At 37.7% G+C, this 16859-nt stretch overlaps 3 protein-coding genes across 5 annotated transcripts in view; 1 reads left to right on the plus strand and 2 right to left on the minus strand.

The window, feature by feature from the left end:
* LOC113669107 (protein FAM227A) lies at window positions 1-13460 on the minus strand. Of its 3 annotated transcripts, none has more exons than XM_089186176.1 (17): window positions 13301-13460; window positions 11729-11965; window positions 11136-11189; window positions 9193-9278; window positions 8769-8810; window positions 8106-8219; window positions 7572-7634; window positions 7343-7378; window positions 7065-7169; window positions 6607-6733; window positions 5932-6033; window positions 5070-5440; window positions 3836-3995; window positions 3126-3201; window positions 2567-2641; window positions 1032-1104; window positions 1-414 (listed from the first exon to the last, which is right to left on the minus strand). In XM_089186176.1, exons 1-17 carry the CDS (start codon window positions 13335-13337, stop codon window positions 328-330), a joined length of 1845 nt encoding a protein of 614 aa, XP_089042302.1. In that variant the 5' UTR covers window positions 13338-13460; the 3' UTR covers window positions 1-327. The 3 variants fall into 3 exon arrangements, 2 of the variants coding, with proteins under 2 accessions (XP_089042302.1, XP_089042301.1); XR_016180713.1 differs by lacking the exon at window positions 1-414 and adding an exon at window positions 1487-1978; XM_089186175.1 differs by lacking the exon at window positions 1-414 and having other exon boundaries at window positions 1032-1978.
* LOC113669109 (kelch domain-containing protein 9) lies at window positions 12880-14782 on the plus strand. Its single transcript, XM_027185104.2, has one exon. It carries the CDS (start codon window positions 13529-13531, stop codon window positions 14549-14551), a length of 1023 nt encoding a protein of 340 aa, XP_027040905.2. The 5' UTR covers window positions 12880-13528; the 3' UTR covers window positions 14552-14782.
* LOC113669110 (DNA-directed RNA polymerase III subunit RPC5) overlaps window positions 13463-16859 on the minus strand; it is a 20904-nt gene continuing 17507 nt past the window's right edge. The window contains exons 25-26 of the transcript XR_016180711.1: window positions 16212-16588; window positions 13463-15999 (exon numbers count right to left, since the gene is read on the minus strand). The gene's annotated coding sequence lies outside the window, so the exon portion shown is untranslated. The remainder of the gene's footprint in view (window positions 16000-16211; window positions 16589-16859) is intronic.

Here is a 16859-nt window from a genome sequence, read left to right on the forward strand (position 1 = left end):
TTCTTCATAAGGCGCATGTACTTTTATTAATCCACTCAACAAGAAAAGCTTACTTGTTGATTGTTGGACATCACAGAAAGTTGTTCAAAGCATAAACCCACAAGTTAATAAATTAGACTGTCATAAAAATACAAAAGTAAGAATTTTGAATCAGCCATATGTAAAAATATTATCAAAATAAATAGAGGCATTTTAGAATTACACGGGATAAAATTACAACACGAAAGCCACGTCTCAGCCAGTATCTCAGTACTTCACATTACACCCCTCATGAGTAACAGAGAACAAACTTGAATTGCTTTGGAAACCAGCCACACCCAAACGCGTTTAATTGGTTTCGCTCTCAGTTCCATACCCCATGGCCGAAGCAACGGCTGCGGCGACTTTTCCACTGCTTTGTTCATCTCCGTCTTTCTAAATTGTAACAAAATCAAATATCTCTCTTTACAACACCTTTAATGATGCATCTTTTGCCAAACTATTGCCAAAAAAAAAAGGTAAGAAAGTATAATGTGGCTTTGCTATTGTGCGGCGGCCGTTTTAAAATTTAGAATTTCGAACAAAGTTGATTCAGGAACGGCGGAGCTGGGGGACTTCAATTTTGCGAGGATAATAATTTGTTTTGTTTTAGTAAAAGGTACGTACGAAGAGTAAAGAGAAAGAAAACGAAAACGGAAAAAGTCCGGTTCACCACACATTGTACTCCGAGATCACGATTTAAAAACATTTCTAGGGGTGGAAAGCCCGAGACCCCCTCACGAACTCGTGCCCAAGCGTTCGTATTCAAGTCCCCACAGTTGAAAGTAACCTTCGCCGTCCCTGAGTTCTAGTACATGTGTTGTGTTGCTCCAGAAATTCCGGTATGACCGAAAGCTTTTTTGGTCCTTTAGAGTCCAAGCATTTGTTTTGGCATTGAGAAATTGTCACTTTCCAATCATGGATGAAGAAATTGATAATTCCGGAAAGTGAAAAAAGGCATCCGGTTGCCGCTTACTTAGCTTACTTACTACCTCTACTTCGATGTAACTTACCGTGAGTTCTAAATATATCAGCTCGCTTATCTTCTTCACATCCTTCTGACGTGCCAATAACTCTCCTTCGCGTCTGATAAGATGATTAAATGATTAACATAAAATCAACTAATGGCGAAAATGCATAGAGGTTTCGAACCTAATAATGTGCATTTTAAGATCACACGCTTCTAGTTAGCTGAAAACGAGTGCATTCTCATGTAAGACGAGGGCAAATTACAAATAGCGCGCGCGCTTGCTTTCAAAATTTGGTCTGTCTTGACTTTCTGTGATGTTGATTATGGAAATCATTAACAAGTAATAACATAATTTCATTACCAGTTTGGTGTAACAAGCACTTGTAAATTTCAAAGACCCCAAATTGCTCTTACTCTATGGGCTTGGGCAATTTTGTCGTCTTCGAAAATTAAATCGTGCTCATCAATACCAAATTACACTCGAAATTAAGTTATTACCTATACTAATCAGTATCAGCTACCAACACGTAAAAGGTGAACAGGACTTGCATTATTCTTCTAAGGTTTTGGTGGCGATTGGAGAGCTTAGATAAGAACTACTATGGTATACAGGTTCCGAGCTGAAGATATAAGAGGTGGAAAGCACACGCCTATACGTACAGTACACCTATTTATTACATCGCTGGCTGTGCCCACGGGCAATATGAAGCGAATCCTGTGTTCTGATTGGCTACGCGAGCCGGCAAGATGGGCCCATCTTGCCCGCTTTGATCCTGCTCAAGAGAAAATAATTGCTCAGAGCGGTCACGCTAAGTTTATAAATTTTGGACAATGCCGACGATAGAGTCGCAAAAAGCGGCAGAGGACAGCCAAAACAAACAAAACATTAACGGCTCCCGTGGGTTTATTTTGCTACTAAAACAGCTGGCTAACTTTCCCATCTCTTGAAATAAACAAGTCTTGATTCTTGATAAAGCGATGACCTTTTCGCTGTATAATAAATAAATATTGACAAAGCTTGATCGGTCAAGATGATTATATGTTAGCTTCATTCTGTTTTTTGTTTGTTTGTTTTTTTTATGGGCCTCGACTTCTTCTCGGTCCATAAGAACGCAAAGAAAGAACTCGGCCAATATCCAACCATCTTGACCCCACGCTTGGTCAATAACGCATATATAAGGGACCCAGTATTCATAAGTTTCATAGTGGGTATCCCATAATATACTAAGAAGAGTACAAATATTGCTCCTCGATTGAATGTTGTAAAATCAAAACCAAAGTAATTACTACGACCAATTAGAACAAAGGAAAATGTTCTTAAGAGCCAATGACAACTCAAAATAAAAAAAGCAAACTGCTTAAAGCGCGGGAAAACACGTTAAGGGGGTAGTTGCTTTTAGTTTTGCATCTGATTGGTTGAGAGGGTGACTTGAGTTTTCTAGACTAATCAGAGAACGAAGTAAGCAAACCTATAGCAATCTGGCATTACTTTCTATACTCAATTGAAAAGTTCTCCAACCTCTTTCTCTCGAGTCATCAAACGTGACCGATACACGATAAATTAATTTTAATTGATACCTGGTAAAGTCTCTATTGGCTTCTTTCTGTTTACGAGCAAATAAAGTTCGTTGGTGAGAATTCTCTTCGTCCAGTCTAAAAAAGAAGAAAGAAATGGAAAAAAAGGTTATGTACTTCACAACTAACTTTTAAAAACTTTGATAACGATCGGAGAGAATCGTATTTGTACGCGGGAAATTCAAGAAATAATTCTGTGTCAGCCGGTTTCTCTTATTTTCGTTTAAAATATTTCAGATGAAGTTATAGGCGGGTTATTGATAAAAAGGAAAAGGTTGAACCGTACAAAAGAGGAGTTTGATAACGTGCGCAAGATTAGCATATCGACACTAATATAACAAAGAGAAAATGTTAGGCAAGTAAGACTCTTGCTTCAGTACTCCCTTGCCGCTCAAAATATAATACACTTGGTTGCAAGCAAGTAACGCAAGTAACTCTGCATGACTTTTCACTCGCGCGGTCCGTTCTAATTCCATTGCGTCCTCTTAAATGGAGACACTACTACACAAGGCTGGAAAAATTCAACTCGATAAAAAATCGAAAACGAATCAAATATACTCACTTTTTAAAATCACTTGTTAAAGCTTGTGAGATCTTGAGAGACTTTCTGATCACCTCTCTGTAAGTTGGGGCGGATAATGTAAACACGGTTAAGGAGAGCTGAAGAGGAATTTACAATGGAAGAACAAAAAAGTTTATCTCGACCAAGAAAACTGGAATAGAATCCAACGGTTCCGGTTCTAACCCAACTTGAGCATTCGAAGAACTTTACATCTTCGATGAAGTTCTTTTTAATCTTTAATTGGGAACAATTGGAATCTGAAATAATTTTACTTAGCTTGCGAGCAACCCTACGAGCGTTCCCTCGCCTCGCAGCCGGTGAGAAGTCTGCAAGGAGACTCGCATAAGTCATTAGTGCCCCACAAACTTCTCCTCGACTCGTCTTAAATCAGCCAGTGGGCAGAGAAAAGTGCGTCCTATAGTACTAACAATGAGGGCCTGCTCGCAAGCTAGCCTTTTCTTTAAATTCCGTTTTTCTCTCTGCGCCAAACGTAACTTAAAAATTGTTACAACATCATTTCTAACAGTCTCGAGTTTTACAATTTTTTCTTCTTGAAACACATGTCATTTGAGCTAATTGTAAACTCCAAAATCAAAGCAGACTTATCCTAGCCTAAGTAGAATCGCCCAAAATCTTTAGTCATTCTTAATCTTGAACGTGGCCTAACTTAGTCTGCCCTAATTATGCTCTTTAGCCTTGTTGTGAAGGATATGGTGGCAGTGACTTGATTTCAGTTCTCTGAATCAACACCGAAGTTCCTGAATCTTTTGCTAACTTCTGCATCCGAAGAAACTGTTCCACAAGCGGGCTGTGACCATAAACATCGAACACACAACGAGAGAACTCTGGGCCTCTACCGATTGGACAGGACTGGAAAAAAATGTGGAGGGGACAGTTCAAGCAGGAAATTCAGAAAAATGATACCGGGAAAATAAGGTAAGCGATATAGCCGATAGCCTTGATCAGCTGCTTTACCCATATTAGGTCTCATCAGCATTACGTTGCTACCAAGAAGGCTTAGGGGTTTCCGAATAGAAAAACAAAGAGACAAAAGTATCTTTTTTCAGGAGAAAAAAAGATACTTTTGTGTCACCACAATTGAGACTTTTGTGTGGATTGTGTGGCTTCAACATACCATAAACTATTCAACATTTTGTAATTTCAGCCACCTCTCAAGATTACATCGTACGAGCAAATTCAACGAGATTTTACGAACAAACGAGCGATTGAAAGGATACAATAACAAATGCCAACCGCTCGAGCACCGAAATGAAAGGACAAACATATGAAAGTTCGATGTAATAACTACGTTTATCTTTTCTCAGCATCTTTTTAGAATGCTACATATGACGTGATATAGTATCATCGCATAGCATGGTTCATCATAAACCATTTGATCATGTTTTTTTTAACCCTTTAGCCCCTAAGAGTGACTGGCATCTAATTTCTCCTGACCATATCACCCCTGAATGAAATATTAAGGTCAGGAGAATAAAGGAACTGACCACCAACTAAAGAACCTCTTGATTGTTCGACAAATTCTCCTTGTCAGCACCTTAGAGAACAGTATGGAGAATACGCATACCGATGTTAGGGTGTAAAGGGTTAAAAGAATATTTTATATGCCCAAAGGTTGTATTTACTGTCATTAGTGTATACAATAAATTTGGAATCGACATCTTAATGGTTAACGTGCGAACCACAAATTAGTGAAAGACTCATTCCGTTCATAACTCCGTGGTTTCGTTATCATTCTTAGTTTTAATTCGGGTAAAAGAGGAGGTCGTTTGTAGAAGAGTCTCCAACTGAACCATCATCGCATTCAAGACTCTACAGAATGAACGAACGTGCTGACTGGTGAAGTGAGAGGCCCAGTAAGATAAAACGTACACACTGTAAAAACAATCAAGCAAAAGAGCGAACGAGATCTTGAAGGAAACTTACCTCTCTTCGTTTATCTGCGCGATTCAATTTATGCACACTAGCAAATGCCGAGTAAGAAGATACTTTTGCCTGCAGGCGACTCAAAGTTTGAGGCGTCGCAGATCCCCTATCCTCGTTTGCGTGAGGCAGAGCCAAATGACTGATGGAGTCACGCAACTCCTCACTATTGGTCACACTAAAGTTTTGTGACGATTTTCTCGCCGCAACGGACTTTCTCCTAATGTCACGGCCCGGCAGCCCTGTGAAGCTACTTTGGACTGGTGGTTTCTCATCCACAAGAATGTGAGGTAAGGACTTCTTGACAAAAGACAAGCTACTCTGTTTTGTTAAATTCTCTTCACTGAGGTCCACTGGGAGCGAAACCAAAGAACCTGACGAGGAAAAACGACGTTTAGTTCTTTCCTTAAAACGTAACTTACATGGAATTCCGTGTTTAAGTGTTGCTGATCTTCATGATAAAAACAAAACGAAACAACTAAATGCATATGTCAATCAATCTTTCGCTCTTAACAATCGACCCCTAAGATCTGCTCATAATTTTTCTTTAACATCCTCTCTAAACTCACTAAACCTGGCCAAATTTGATCTAAAGTAAATGTCGTAAGGTTAACACTTTTGTTATCTACTTATGTGGCGAAATGCAAGAATTCTTCCTTCAGGTCTTAGGGTTCAAGTCTTGGGTTGTACCCTAACCCCAAACACTCCCACCCCTTCCACCTTCCCAGGCCCAACCCAAAGTCCTTTGCGATCGCTTCGGGTTAGTCACATGATCTTTGTTTTCACAGGCAGGGACCGTTACGTGAAGTTAGAGTAATGCTTTTGATATAAGATGCCTTCACAACTCAGTTCGCCTACTCTGTACCTTTGGAGGCATCCTGTTTGATCTGCTCATCTTTCCTCATATCTTTAGGTTCCAAAGCTTTGAAATTCCACTTGGCCCAAAGTCTTGGCACAGATTTGGTTCCTAAATGGACAAGATGCAGATTTGTTATTTAAACACTGCGTGACTTGAAGTTCAAAGAGGACACAGAGATACAGACACAAACTGAAAGTTACATTGAGAATTCAAAGGTAATTATGGTTGTTTCGGAAAGATTCCTACACAGCCCCATACTTCACTATACATACAGTTCTTGCATGGATAAAGAAAACAATGGCAAAAACAATTGATTGCCTTTGGACAACAGCTTTGTTTTAGAATGGTGTGGGGTTATACAGAAATCTTTCTGCACTGATTTTGTTATCATGTTACACAAGTACCTGAGACAATAGCCTTACAGTATGCATGATAAAACAATAATTCTTAAATTATCATATTAACTACTGGCACATAATTATCATTCTTGTCATCATTATCATTATCATCATCATAATTGGCATTGTCATTATTATTATGTAGGTACAATGTACCTTTCTACTTTAGATTGGCCACTTGACAAAAAAATATTTCAATTGAAGTACATTATCAGCATTATGCATACAACACAAGTACGTGTATATGCACTGCTCATTAAACAAATTTAAAAAAAAAACCAACCAGCAATCCACTCATGGATCAACTGCACCAGATTTTCTTTGAATTCATCTCCAAACTGCTTGTAAGATGTTGGGAATGCTGTGCAAAATGTGCAGTACACTGCTTGAGCCATGATGTCAGGGTACCTCTGGAATTAAAGAAAAAAAAAAGAAGAAAAGAGAAACAAAAAGATTCCATGTTGCAGGGCATCTGTTCTGTAATTGATCACAAATGACATCAAAATGTGGGGGACCAGGGCCATGGAGGGCAATGGGAGGACTAGCTCTCCTCCTTGACATGTCTCCTAGAACCTCACCTTTTTCCACTCCTCACCCTTCACTCTTCTCCACTGACTGGGACTATGGTTTGCCATGCCTAGAACTCCACAATTTTTCTCTCTACTTATTCATAGACTATGAGCTCTGAAAAAAAGCTGTAGTTGCACCAGTACATGCTGTGCATTAACACACAATTTGTACCTTAAGAAATTTATCCCTGTATTGTGTCACTGGGGCTGTAAACAACATCTTGACATAGTTGTGAGCAATGCGATTAAACAACATTTCCTGGATGTTCTTGTTGGGCTGTCAAAAAGAAGAGATTAATTCACATTACAGCCAAACTGTGGCACTGGAAGTAATAATCCTGTAATCTACTGGAGCATTTTCTGCCAAAGGCTTGCTGGTTAATTATATATATATTTCTAAATATGTGCACTTCCTCTTTAACTACAGCACAATGAAACTGTGGCACTCACCTGATATTTTTCTAAAAAGTACCACCAAAACAAGTCCTGAGTAAGAATAGAGAAATAGTTAGAGATGACTTGAGTTCAAAAAAATTATCTGACGACATATGTTCACCTGTAAATGTAAATTGAGTTGTTTTGGCCCAGCAACAATTGTCTAATTTTAAGGATTCTATAATAATGGTACAGGTGTAGAAAAGAATTTTATCTCATGCAAAGAGTGGAGTCTTTAACTGACCTGCAGAATGTCCTCAGATGTCTTGGAAAACACAAAGGCTTGGAATTCACGTTTAAAGGAAGGCTAGAAAATTAGAGGTGTACAAATGTGCGTTGGACAACTGAGAAATAAATCCCAATCAGTCTACATAATTAGATATCTACACTCAGTCAAAAGTTATACAGCATTAAGTAAATCACATATGCACTAAGCATATGCAAATGTAGGCTTGGATCTAATGCTAACTCAATAGTCCTAAGTGTTACATGTCTCCCGTCTCCAATCCCATGCAAGCAGATGTAGCATACACTTCACACTGACTTACCTTGACCAAAGAAGCAGGGAAAAGATTATGAATCATTATTTTCACCCAAATTATAAAATTTTTAACTTGAGATTGCTCCTCACACCATCTTTTGTAATTATTTCTGCCATCAGCTTAATATCTACTTTCAACATCTCTCCAAATTTCCCTTCCCCAAAAAACTTTTGTGATACAGTTGCAACTGTAGAAGAATTTGTTTCTCACTGAAGAAAACAGTACAACTCTCTTACCTTCTTTCTAAAATCCCTCTGAGCATCAATGACAGTTAACATGATTTCTTTGGCAAGGAATGGTGGTGGAAGGGGAGTTACTTCATCTGGTTCATAGCCTGGGTATACATGCAGCTGAAAAAAGGATCAAAGTTGATTAATTAAGCCTTAATACTTTAGCTCCTAGGAGTGAACAAAAAAAAGATTTCTCCAAACTGTCTCTAGACATTGCCAAGCAGAAAGGCAATGAGATGAATGAACATTATCAATTATTAGACATAGATGGTTGATTTAATACCAAATGTAACGATACTGCAATGTTGGGAGCAAAATTTGTATATTCAACAATTACTTTTTTTACCTCTAGAAATAAAGAAAAAAATATTAGTGAGAGAAATTGTTCTATGCTGAACTGTAATCACATGGTTTTACTGTGACTGAGACCTGGTCAAACAGAAGTGTCTCTATAGCTCTAAATCCAAGATTGACAACAAACAGCAAAATGCTTTAGACTCCAAAATGACAAGTAAAACAAAAAGGGGACATAGTAATTTAAATCAATGACTTAAAGATTCCAAGATCAGATTCATAGTGTGATAGAAGCATATAGTCATTGGTCAATTTTATGAATTTATAGATATATTAATAAGACATAAAATAATACATTTTTTTGTGTGTTTGTACCTCTACAAGCATTGGTTTCATGGTTGAACTCTTCTCAGTTTTCTAGAAAAGGAACAATTTTTTCACCATTAAACTTAAGTAGCAAATCAATTTTAAAGACTGAAATACATTTCATGTTATTTTAGCTGGCAAATATTGAGCTGATATCTGTGTACTTAAACACACTGCAAGGTTTGGAAAGTGTTGAAGAAGACATCCCCAAAATTGGTGTTTAAATACCATGCACTCAATCCAAGTTGTAGCAGTAATTCTGCAAGCCTAGACTTTGAAAGAGCTTGTTTCATTTTAGGAAACAATCCATGAAAACCCACTTATTAATAAAAGGATGTTTCTATACAAGAGTAGCTCTGATGGCGATTACTAAATGGCTGTTTAGTATATATCATGTACTGGTTGCTATAGGATCCAATATACGTTAATGTACCTTCCTGGTAGACTTTTTCCATGACAATAAATGCGACTGCTGTGAATTACTAGTCGTCAATGGATTCTGAGATGTTGCTTGCAGAACTGCAATCATGATACAGTGTTTGTAAATTTAACAGCACTAGTATGAACTTTGGATGCAAAACTTTGCAAAGCACATCATCCTATTGACTAATCTTAATGGCTATAATAGGGGATCCAACATCAGGTTTGGCAGAATGTCGAATGAGGCTTAAATCTAAGGCAGGATGTGGGATACAAGAAATTTTAAAGGCAAGATGCGCAATGATAAAAAGGAAGGTAAGAACAGGATGTGCTTCATTTCGAAGGCAGGATAGGGGATGGTACCTGGATATGCAAGATCATAATTTTGCTCAGGTTATGAGTCACTCAACCACAGAGACATAAAAAAGTACTTAATATTTGCTTTATAAACAACTGTACAATAAATGTTCCAGTGCAAATCGGGGTTGACAGCTGGCCTAAATAATTTGGTAGTGCCTCCAGTTTTCTCTGTATTTGTTACAAAGTATTAATGGGTCCACATGGCTCCATAGTATATCTGGTTTTCTTCCCTAGTATAATTTTCTCTCATGAGTATATCTTTGAATGAACACCTCTTGTTGCTGTATTAAATGCCTCTTGCTTGTAAGGATTTCTTTAACGTTTAGAACTATTGGATGGTATTAAAAAGAGAAAAATTTGATTGTTTGTGTACCCTTTACAATTCTAGTGATCTATGAGAGTGTGTTGTCAATAAAATTTTCAAGGTAGCCTCTCTTTACTAAGTGTTTGAGATGTCTAATGTTCTCTTTAAATTTTTTTTTTGAAGGGTTAGCCCTAAGGGGTTCATAACACTTTGCCTTTAACAAAGCCTTTCTTTGGTCCTGGTGGGTGACATGTTGTGTAGCATGTGTACTGGAATGTCTCTGTTGGTTTGAAGTGGGTTCTCAGGTGGCAAACTGACTCCTTTTTAAATCTTTCACCCTTATAGATAGTTGCATCTGAGAAAGTAGCTTTGATCTGAAACAGATATCTCAGCAGTAAATTTGATTGTTGGGTGTATGGTGTTCATTCGCTTGTTCCATGAACTGGTTGATGACATCTTGGTTTGTGTGCATGAGAGAGATTATGTTGTTGATGTAGCATTTCCATATGGCTCTTTGTAAGTGCTTTTATTGAGGATTTGCATTTCAATTTCAGCCATGAAGATGTTTACAAAAGCTAATATCATTTTTGGTGCCCATGGAGGTTCTGTGCATTAGCAGGTAATTTTGTTTGTTGAATTGGAATGAGTTTTCCTGAAAAATCAGTCTAAGTGCTTTCTTTTGAATACTGTGCATACCTTGTTTATGCCCATGTCTTGTGTTATATTTGTGTATAAGCTTGTGACACCCATTTAGATGAGTATCACTTCTTTCATTTTTCCAACACAGTTAATGAAGTCTGTTGCATCTTTGGGATTTGACTTCTTTTGTTGTGGGGTTGGCTGAAGAATTTTATTTATGAAACAGGAGAACTTTTTTGTGGGTCCTTCCACTGGTGCAGTTTTTGTGTCTCAATATTAAAACTATAAACACATCTGAGGGAACAACCATTTTTTTAAGCCTGCTAAATATGCCTTCAGCAAGTCCATAATGAGAGTACATTATTAATAAGTGTAAAGGCTATAATTTTGCCATCAGTTTAAATAAGGCAGTGATCTGGAGCAACTTGGGTTTAACCAGGCAGGATTGGGATGAAAATGTTAATTGCAGTGGGATTGTGGAATATAATAAAAAAATAGTCATAGAATGGGGGATTGGAAAAGTCTATTTTGGACCCTCATAATAGATTTATATGTAGTCATTTGATTTGGATGAAAGTTAGAATCAAGAAGTCCAACTCATTATGGTCTCACTAAATATAACAATATCGGATAAAATATTTAATTCAACTCACCAGATCTCACAGAATAAACCCCAGCAAACTTGGAAACTTCCTTAGCTTCAACTTCTAGAATAGACAAGTTATGAAGGAGAAGCAAACTTAATGTTGAAAGTGTTGGGGTAGATAAGCATTTCGTTTACTAGTACTTTCCATTGCTGGAATGCATTAGGCATGATCCTCACCATCTACATACATTATTCCAGAAGGAGTAGATGTAATTTATCTATTAATGTCTCTGACATATACTTTATGCTATGCTGTTCTTTTCTATTCATTCCTTTAGGAAGGTTATAACAGTCTTCCAAAACAAATAAGAGATGTGATTGCAGATTGTGATCATAATGTAATCTTGGGTTTAAACTTTACATGTATGATCATGTTGATGGCTAAAATACAACGATGGTCTTGTTAGTTCATCTGTTAGTTACTTAACTGTGCAGAGATGCTGAATACCATTCCAAGCAACCTCCCTAATATAGCAGACAGGTGTCCTTCAAACTGAGTTTACCAGGATGCAGCCAAATTGAACCTCCCTATAAACAGTCTTCAGCGACTCCTGATATGTAGGCTCAAATTCATTTTTGTTATAACAAATAACTCAGTACCTTTGTTACTTATTTTTGATGTTGAATTCTTGGGAATTTTGTAGTCAATAAGAAGTTTTCCAAAGCCAAATTCCTCCTCATCTGGTTCCACTTCCAAGCCATGCTCCTTCATGTACTTGTCAACAACCAGTTGAGTTGGTGTGTCATAGCTGTGCAAGTTTGCATTTAAACTACTGATATGCTCAGTAATGTCATTTATGGTTCCACCACGATGAAATGAATCTTGCAGCTCATATACTGATCAATATTATATTTTAATCAAGGAAAACACAAAATGTGAGCAAAAAAAAAAATTCAAATTCAAATACATTAAGGGGGTATGTTTCTAAATAAACTATGGTAAATTGTTGGTGGAGCTACTACAAGATAATACTGAGTTGTTATTATAAATTGGCCATCTTAAAGAGTTTCTTAAGCTGATGTTTCAAACATAACCTTTCATCAGAGTAAATGACAAAAGGATTCTTGCTCAAAACATCAGCTTAGGAATATTTCCACAGTGGTCAATTTTCATTATCAACCTAGTATATAAAACCAATATAACTCACTAGCAATAATGCAAATAATGAATATATCTAAAAAAATTTAATTGTTTTTATTTTCACAGTGAGAACCAAAATTCACAGAAAATTGACATGACCACATTTCAAGTATTGCATATTTCCTTAAGAAATATCTTTAACATAATTACTGCTAAAGATGAAACACCCACCCAACTGTAACCCACATATGTACAACTGAGATTATTGGCTGCCCTTTTGCTTTTTGAGTTGTTCAATTTTTTCTTAAGGACTTATAGCCCCAGTTAAAAAACTGATTTCTAAGTTAAGCTATCACGTGAAAGATTCCGGTTTCATGCAACAATTACCTGTACACCCCCTCTCCTCTCCCCCCCCCCCCCCCCCCACCCTTACCCTTTTGATGCTGGTTGTTCTTCCTTTTTCCAAAATTTCAAAAATTCAAACGAATTTTCCTAGGATTTTTACTGATGATACTGTAGTTTCCAAGCATACACACTATGCACATGCACAATGTACAGTACGTGCAGAAACTCATTATGATGTAAGAATATCCGATAGACGTTTACACTCCGTTGTGTTCCTTCGCGCGCGCAGCACTTTACCGTCACTACCGCTCTTATTTTTACGCTTCGTTCCACATAATGGAAGCTGACTAGGACAACAGAAGACCTTTCCAATCTGACGGTACTCCTTTTTTTTATCTTTTCATCCTTGCGTGTAATGGATAAAACTATACCGTGAACTATACGATCTGTTCATTAACATAAATCTCAGTACGCCTCGCGATCTAAAAAGTCGTTCAAAGGGCCTTTTCAATCATACGCTATGATATTCTAGCGCAAGATCTACGAACAAGTAAAGCAACCATGATGCGAATTTATGATCACAAATGACCGATTATTTATGTCCTCGATTAGAAATCGCATGCTGTACACTTCTTTTTCAAAGGGCTCCACGGGAGAAAGACGGTAGCTATTGGTAACCAAATAATTTCACCGAACACCAGCTGTGAAGCATAAGAGTTAAGAGTAAACATGATCACAAAGGATACAACCATCTGGAACTTTTTCTCCTTCTGCCACGTACATGCTGTTATTTCTTTACACAAAGCTTCATCTCTGCTGGAAACGGATATCTCTGTAATAAGTTTACTAAACTCATCGACTGACAAGCGCAACAAGTGAGAAAAGCCTGAAACGAGCAACTGACTCGCAGGGCTCTCTGGGACTGCAATGGCGGATTAGAAGTACGAGATTTTCTACTTATTCTGCAGAAAGTGATGGAGTTTTTTGCTGTTTCAGCGCATGGAATTGTACCAAGTAAACGTGCATTTCATTCTTGTTCTGTCGTAGGAAATTTTCTATATATTTTTGGAGGAATTGCACCGGACAGAACTGTTTTAAATGACATGTACATGTACAATATTTCTTCAAATATGTGGGGTCGGATTGAGGACAGAGTACCGGGTAGTTCTCAAAGCAGACCTTTAGTTTCATCAGGATTTCCTAAGGGAAGACTTTGCACCGCACCGAGTGTCAGCCACCATACAGCGACGGCTGTAAGGGGCCGGTTTATTTTGATAATAGGTGGTTGGAATGGACGGAAAAGGTGCGCTGATGTGTTTTGTTTTGACACTGTTGATCAATTTTGGCGTCATATCCCTGAAACTGGAGACATTCCTGTAGGATTAAGCTCGCATACGGCAACTTTAGTATCTTCTAAAGATATTTTGATAATCGGACGTGAAGGAGGCGTTCACACGCAGCGTCGCTTCTCTGGTGCTTTTTATTTAAACTTTGAAACAGGAAAATATTCTGAAGCACCATTTCATGCCAGCTCCAGGTCGGGTCATACAGCAAATCTTATCCCCATAAGAACTAGCGGGGAGAACCATTTATTTGTTTTTGGAGGTCGTAAGAGTGGAGGATATGAATTAATTGGCTCGTGGAGGAAAATGGAACAAACTGAGACGTCGTTTCCCCAGCAGAGAATCTCTGAATTGCTCGGAAAGTCTGCCATATGCGACGAACCTAGTGGTCGACAGCACGCTAAAGCTGTAGAGCTGGGCAGTAAATATTTGCTAATTTTTGGTGGGGAGACCTGGAGTGGTGTAAGGGAGAATGTAACAAATGAGGCTTTCGTTTTAGAAACTGACACAATGAAATGGTATAAGTTGCCCCTCGTAGGAGATGCCCCAAAACTTGTTGGACATTCCATGGTAGGGTGTGGTGAAAAGATTTTTGTGTTTGGAGGTGGGCTTTCCAGCAAATATTGTAATACACTTTGGGAAGTTAAGATTTAACATCGCAAATGCACTTAAATCCACATGTAATGGTTGCAAAAAGGTGGATCACCTACAAAGAGTTTGTTGTTCAAAGCTTAAAGCTTGTAAGGAGAACCTTCTTATTAATCACTTCTGGGAGTTAAGTTTATAACATCAGTTTTTAAGTACACACACAGTTATTCTGAAACATGCATTTTGATGAGGTTGAGAGGTTTGTTGAATAAAGGTGTTTGGACACAGGAATTCTAATCACCTGGTTTTTCAGATGGGCTTTGTAAAGAGTATACCCGTTCTTTCAAAATTGTGGAAATTTATGAAGTCCTGAAAAAAAACCGATGAAAAATTGAGATTGAAAGGGTTGAAAAAAGTGGGAAGAAGGTCACAAGTGATCTCCTTTTTTCTGAGCTGAAACAAGTACTTCATTGAAGCTGAAGGTTACCAATTCTACATAAACCTCAAAGTTTTTTAAAATTAACCTCATGTTAATCTCACATAACCTTCAATAAAGCCTTTCTTTTTAAGCTCAATGAGTTTATTTACAATTTTTCTAGGAATTCAAAGTTATTGTCCAGGTTATAAAACAAAGTTTGATATCCTTTGCTCTAAATAAACATGTTCATTGGTTAATCTATATTCAATTTAATTTGGTTCAAAAAATCCCATAGCTGTGAGTGCCTCACAGAGTCAGTTCATTTGTTGTTGTCACTGAGCTAGTAACCTCACACTTGTACTTTGAATATTATATGGTTAGGAAATGTTTTCACTGGTTGCAATTGGAATATCATCATGGCTTAAAAGATAGTTTATGCTTAGACGGACTCAAAATCACTAAATTACTTGGGTTTTGTTTTCCTGCTTGTGCAGTTTTGTTGCCAGAGAGGTTTATTGTGCATAGTTGACAGTAATTGTTGCTGATGGCTTGAGCCAAGTGCTGTGCTCCATTGTCTGTGATATTATTGGCTCTGAAATCTTACATGGGTAGCTGACAGTTGTTGTCATTGATGACTTCAGCCAAGTGCTATGCTCCTTTGTCATTGATGCTATTGTTTGAGAGGTCTAACATGCATAGCTGACTAATCTTGTTAATGAATTTAGCCAAGTGCTGTGCTCCATTGCCTGTGATATTATTGTCTCTGAGATCTAACATGGGTAGCTGACAGTTGTTGTTGTTGATGGCTTAAGCCAAGTACTGTGCTCCTTTGTGATTGATGCTACTGTATGAGAGGTCTAAAGTACATAGCTGACAAATCTTGTTGATCAGGTTGATGGCTTTAGACAAGTGCTGTGCTCCATTGTCACTGGTGTCATTTTTTAGGAGGTTAAGGTGCAAGGCTGACGGTGTCAGCAAAGTGCTGTGTTGCATTGTCATTGATGTTATTGTCTGAGGTCTAATGTGGGTGGCTGACAGTTGTTGTTAATGATGGCTTCACGCAGGTGCCGTACTTCATTGTCACTGATGTAACTTCCTGACAGGATTAAGGCACATCACTGACAGTTATTTCTTATAGCTTTGTGTAAATACTTTGCTGCTTCATCTGTCAATTGATTGCTCACAAGGTTTAACCAGCTCAGTCGAGAATGACTACATTTTAAAAATTTACAAATCTCTTAGCAACCTAATGTGTCAGTGTTGTTTTTCCCAAAACCTAAGTGTTAAAATTGTTGAATTGTTAAATACCTTAACAAATGGAGGGCAATCAACAACAATGAGGTCACATAAAGTTATTTTGTAGTAGTTTTCTCTGAACTATTGACTCCATCTCGCAGCTTTCGTTAATATCTTTGAACAGTATTACTGCTAAATGATGTGTCTTCAGTCAGCCAACTGGTCACTTTCCTTAGCTCTTGATTCTCTGTCAATTGTTCGTTGTAAAGTCTGCTTTCATTCTCTTCAGTTTCCATAGGAAACACATCGATGAATATTTCCTTTGGAAGCTCTTCTGTATCATTCAATAGTCCAGCTAGGAACTGGAAAACCAGTTGCCATTCCCACTCTAGATATTCTCAGAAATGAAGTTCTTCAATTCATTTTCATTCATGGTGTTTGCCTGGTGCCTTACAGCAAAAAGAAAAATTAAAGTGAAATTTTTGTTGCAGAATTCTTTTGTGTATTGTTTAATCAGACTCAATTCAATGGCTGCTCTGGTTCATGTCACATGATCCTGCGACGGGCAAGGCGAGGGGGGATATATAAGATACATGTCTTACATCTCTTCTCCTAGTTTTCAAGTCAAAATTTTAAAAGTTAGAGAGTAACTAACAAAGTTCAAATGCACTTCTCTGGTTTTTAAGGAAACCATTACATAAAGCAAAACTGTTATGGCAC

This window comes from Pocillopora damicornis, chromosome 10 (genome assembly GCF_964200805.1).
Source record: "Pocillopora damicornis chromosome 10, jaPocDami1.2, whole genome shotgun sequence".
In the NCBI taxonomy this organism is placed as follows: domain Eukaryota; kingdom Metazoa; phylum Cnidaria; class Anthozoa; order Scleractinia; family Pocilloporidae; genus Pocillopora; species Pocillopora damicornis.